This window comes from Penaeus monodon, chromosome 7 (assembly GCF_015228065.2).
Source record: "Penaeus monodon isolate SGIC_2016 chromosome 7, NSTDA_Pmon_1, whole genome shotgun sequence".
Lineage (NCBI taxonomy): Eukaryota > Metazoa > Arthropoda > Malacostraca > Decapoda > Penaeidae > Penaeus > Penaeus monodon.
In genome coordinates this window covers 25,271,663-25,276,662 of record NC_051392.1, presented here as the reverse complement: position 1 = coordinate 25,276,662, position 5,000 = coordinate 25,271,663, and the positions used below count along the sequence as shown (strand labels likewise).

General features: G+C 45.2%; 1 protein-coding gene across 1 annotated transcript in view; it reads left to right on the top strand.

Moving 5' to 3' along the window:
* Positions 1-5,000, top strand: part of LOC119575148 — a 5,692-nt gene that overhangs the window by 526 nt on the left and 166 nt on the right. Inside the window, exons 2-7 of the mRNA XM_037922624.1 lie at positions 401-558; positions 992-1,073; positions 1,187-1,522; positions 2,338-2,673; positions 3,565-3,900; positions 4,716-5,000. The exon at positions 4,716-5,000 is cut by the window's right edge and continues 166 nt beyond it. Of these exons, the coding sequence (XP_037778552.1) occupies positions 402-558; positions 992-1,073; positions 1,187-1,522; positions 2,338-2,673; positions 3,565-3,900; positions 4,716-4,986 (1,518 nt within the window). The 5' untranslated portion in view covers position 401 and the 3' untranslated portion in view covers positions 4,987-5,000. The remainder of the gene's footprint in view (positions 1-400; positions 559-991; positions 1,074-1,186; positions 1,523-2,337; positions 2,674-3,564; positions 3,901-4,715) is intronic.

The window sequence follows — 5,000 nt, the reverse complement described above, 5'->3', positions numbered from 1 at the left end:
TTTCATTCTAAACTCTCACTTTGTAAGACCTTTTGCTAATAATGGTAGATATTAAGCTACTGAAATGCATTTGGACGTTTTTTTTATTCTAATTTTTCATAACCTTCTGTGGTATATTTATATATATTTTTTTCTAATTCTTATTTCCTTATCTTCTTACGTTAATGAAAGTAAGGAAAGATTCCCTCCTCGTTGATTTCCGTTCCTTTCCGTTTTCTTTCTTAGGATCGTTAGAATTGGCAAGACGTAGCAAAGCATAACTTGCTTGTGTTCCTCGTCAAAAAATAATAATCAAACGTTAGCCACACTCATTAAAAATGTCAGTACACATAATGAAAGCATAGATAAACATCGCTAATGAATCAAATCACAATTAATAACCCTGCAATTCGTTTAACAGGATGAAAATCGCGCTGCTTCTTCTGGCCGGCCTGGCGTGCGCGGGGGCGGCGTCCCTCCCCGCCCGCGCCCGCCCAGCCTTGCCTCCGCACCAGCTGGTCCTTGGTTCCGCCCCCGTCAAGCAGCTCCGCCCCGCCCTGCGACCCGTTCGCTTGTCTGGTAAATAAACATATATTATTGTCACAAATACAACTATCACTACTACTGATAAAAGAACAACAACAACTACTACTGCAATTACTACTATTGCAACTACTCCTACTACAACTATTACTACTACTACTGCTATTACTGCAGCTACTATTTCATGATTACCACTATTGTTCTCTTTCGCTGCTGGTGTTGTTATCATTTGCATTGTCCATAAAATGCAAAAGCTATACACATTATACCATTATAATCTGAATATACAGTTTGAAACGAGTAGCTTTAAAACCATGATCATCTTGATTTATTTGATATATCTTGGGTTCCCCGATTTCGAGATAAGTATCACAGACAGGTTTCCCCCCTATTCATGACAGTACAGTAACTTACGCAGCGTATTCATCTCCCATTTCCGTCTCATCACTTTGCTGCCCAACCCTCGCAGGCCAGGCCGCCCCTCGCACCATCCTCGACACCATTTTGAGCATCCTCCACAGCCTTGGCGTCAGCGATGAAGAAATTGCGGCGTAAGTTCAAGCGAATAAAAGTAATATCACTTGGAAAGTTTTTGGCACGTGAAATAGGATATATAGATATAAAACACAGGTGTGAAAACTAAGCTCTGTATCTAAAACTATAGAGCTTTGGCCGAGCTGCAGCACCAGATGGAGATCGTGATCGCCGACATGTCCCCCGAGGAGATCCTGGAGGTCCAGCACGCCCTCGACGACATCCTCAACCAGGTCAACTCCGGCGAGGCCGACATCAACCAGGTCCTCGTCGACCTGTCCATCATCTACACCGACATTTACCCTCATCTGACCCCGGAGGCCCAGGCCGCCCTCGACCAGATCGTCCAAATCATCCTCGACATCATCAGCGGCGCCGCGGGCAAGGAGGCGCGGCCCAAGACCATCCTGGACACCCTCATCGCCATCCTCCACGCCCTTGGCTTCACTGACGAGGACATCGCAAAGTGAGTCGCTCACATGGCACTCTGAGCTCTTTTCAAGCCTTTGAACACTTTGGTTCTGACGTTTGCGATAGTTTCACACATTTCAGACAACTGTTAGTCAAGAAAAGCTTCTCATGCAGATTTGGAGGGCTGATTCTAACCATAAGGCAGTGGTTTCCATCCTTTTCTAATTCATACCCCTCTCTTCACTGACTAACGCGTTCCTACGCCTTCCTCCCTCAAATACTGTTTTAACTGGCATAACTGGCGCATGTCCAGAAAAAAACTATACACTTACCTTCCCTAATTCTATGTTTGTACTTGTTATGCACAATTTTCTCAGTGTCCCTGTCACATCAGTACTTTTTTCGTCAATGTTTGCATTTCCATATGAATTTTCCTTTTGCAAATGAACTGACCCTATCACACTAGTAAGGCAGAAAACATAGTGCCCATGTAAACAAATATGGCGCCATCCGATTGAGGTCCCGGGAATCACGTTACCTTCAAGATATATATAATTATTTATATTACATAAAGATATATTTTAGAATAGTAAATTCGCTTTACATTAACTTATTCTATCTAATTCATCCCAAAAAATCTAGCTGTATAGAACTTCCGTAGAACAAGATCAGTACGGAAATTGTTAGACGGAAATGTAACCGTCTTCGTCTGGGAGGTATTTTGCATACGAACTTGTGGAAAGCCTCTAATTCAGTCGAAAGCGCAAAAATTGACAGTAAAAGTGCTAGTGTGATAGGGCCTTAATCCATTTTTCACAGCACGGGAATGTTTCTTGTCAGCCACATGCGAAGATTCCTTTCCTTCCCCAGTGCCTTGGCCGAGCTGCAGCACCAGATGGAGATCGTGATCGCCGACATGTCCCCCGAGGAGATCCTGGAGGTACAGCACGCCCTCGACGACATCCTCAACCAGGTCAACTCCGGCGAGGCCGACATCAACCAGGTCCTCGTCGACCTGTCCATCATCTACACCGACATTTACCCTCATCTGACCCCGGAGGCCCAGGCCGCCCTCGACCAGATCGTCCAAATCATCCTCGACATCATCAGCGGCGCCGCGGGCAAGGAGGCGCGGCCCAAGACCATCCTGGACACCCTCATCGCCATCCTCCACGCCCTTGGCTTCACTGACGAGGACATGGCAAAGTGAGTCGCTCACATGGCACTCTGTGTTCTTTTCAAGCCTTTGAACACTTTGGTTCTGACGTTTGCGATAGTTTCACACATTTCAGACAACTGTTAGTCAAGAAAAGCTTCTCATGCAGATTTGGAGGGCTGATTCTAACTATAAGGCAATGATTTCCAACTTTTTCTAACCCCCCCCCCCCCCCGACTGACGCGTTCCATACGACTCCCATCCTCAAATATTGTATTTTACTGATATAGCCGGCATATGTCCAGAAAGAACTATACACTTACTTTCACTAGTTTCATGATTGTACTCGTTCCTCTGAACTAAGTTTCTCAAATTCCACCATAATTAATAGTTTTCAAATATAGTTACCTTTTTAATCAACACTTCGCCCCCCCAAGCAGACTTTCGGACTTTCCAGGCGTGCTCCACAGGTTGGAATCTATTGCCCTAAACTGTCTATTGGCAAGTGCCGTCAGTTAAACTTGACGGCATTCGTCACTGCTCTATTTACATTTTGCCATTCATGTAAAACTTTCATCTGATTCCAATGTGTTTCACAAAACAAGACGCTGTTGACAGCTGCTTTGCTAGGACCTGAGACTGTTTTTATAAATACAATATACTTGAAATTCATACATATACATATAAATGTCATACATCTGCTTTGAATTAGACTGTAATAACTGCAACTGTGGTAAATTACTATCTGATTTATGGCATTGTAGTTTAAGTACTGTGGAAAAGTGAACTGATTCAATTAAGACCTCATTCTGATTTTCTCTCTATGTTCAAAGTCACTGTATGACAGTATTGTGAGGGTTTTATACTTCACTCTAATCCATTCTTCACAGCACGGGAATATTTCTTGTCAGCCACATGCGAAGATTCCTTTCCTTCCCCAGTGCCTTGGCCGAGCTGCAGCACCAGATGGAGATCGTGATCGCCGACATGTCCCCCGAGGAGATCCTGGAGGTCCAGCACGCCCTCGACGACATCCTCAACCAGGTCAACTCCGGCGAGGCCGACATCAACCAGGTCCTCGTCGACCTGTCCATCATCTACACCGACATTTACCCTCATCTGACCCCGGAGGCCCAGGCCGCCCTCGACCAGATCGTCCAAATCATCCTCGACATCATCAGCGGCGCCGCGGGCAAGGAGGCGCGGCCCAAGACCATCCTGGACACCCTCATCGCCATCCTCCACGCCCTTGGCTTCACTGACGAGGACATCGCAAAGTGAGTCGCTCACATGGCACTCTGAGCTCTTTTCAAGCCTTTGAACACTTTGGTTCTGACGTTTGCGATAGTTTCACACATTTCAGACAACTGTTAGTCAAGAAAAGCTTCTCATGCAGATTTGGAGGGCTGATTCTAACCATAAGGCAGTGGTTTCCATCCTTTTCTAATTCATACCCCTCTCTTCACTGACTAACGCGTTCCTACGCCTTCCTCCCTCAAATACTGTTTTAACTGGCATAACTGGCGCATGTCCAGAAAAAAACTATACACTTACCTTCCCTAATTCTATGTTTGTACTTGTTATGCACAATTTTCTCAGTGTCCCTGTCACACCAGTACTTTTTTCGTCAATGTTTGCATTTCCATATGAATTTTCCTTTTGCAAATGAATTGACCCTATCACACTAGTAAGGCAGAGAACATAGTGCCCATGTAAACAAATATGGCGCCATCCGATTGAGGTTCCGGGAATCACGTTACCTACAAGATATATATAATTATTTATATTATATAAAGATATATTCTAGAATAGTAAATTCGGTTTACATTAACTTATTCTATCTAATTCATCACAAAAAATCTAGTTGTATAGAACTTCCGTAGAACAAGATCAGTACGGAAATTGTTAGACGGAAATGTAACCGTCTTCGTCTGGGAGGTATTTTGCATACGAACTTGTGGAAAGCCTCTAATTCAGTCGAAAGCGCAAAAATTGACAGTAAAAGTGCTAGTGTGATAGGGCCTTAATCCATTTTTCACAGCACGGGAATGTTTCTTGTCAGCCACATGCGAAGATTCCTTTCCTTCCCCAGTGCCTTGGCCGAGCTGCAGCACCAGATGGAGATCGTGATCGCCGACATGTCCCCCGAGGAGATCCTGGAGGTCCAGCACGCCCTCGACGACATCCTCAGCCAGGTCAACTCCGGCGAGGCCGACATCAACCAGGTCCTCGTCGACCTGTCCATCATCTACACCGACATTTACCCTCATCTGACCCCGGAGGCCCAGGCCGCCCTCGACCAGATCGTCCAGATCATCCTCGACATCATCAGCGGTGTTTTGGGCTCAAGGAGTCAACATTAAAATGAAGAACCCAC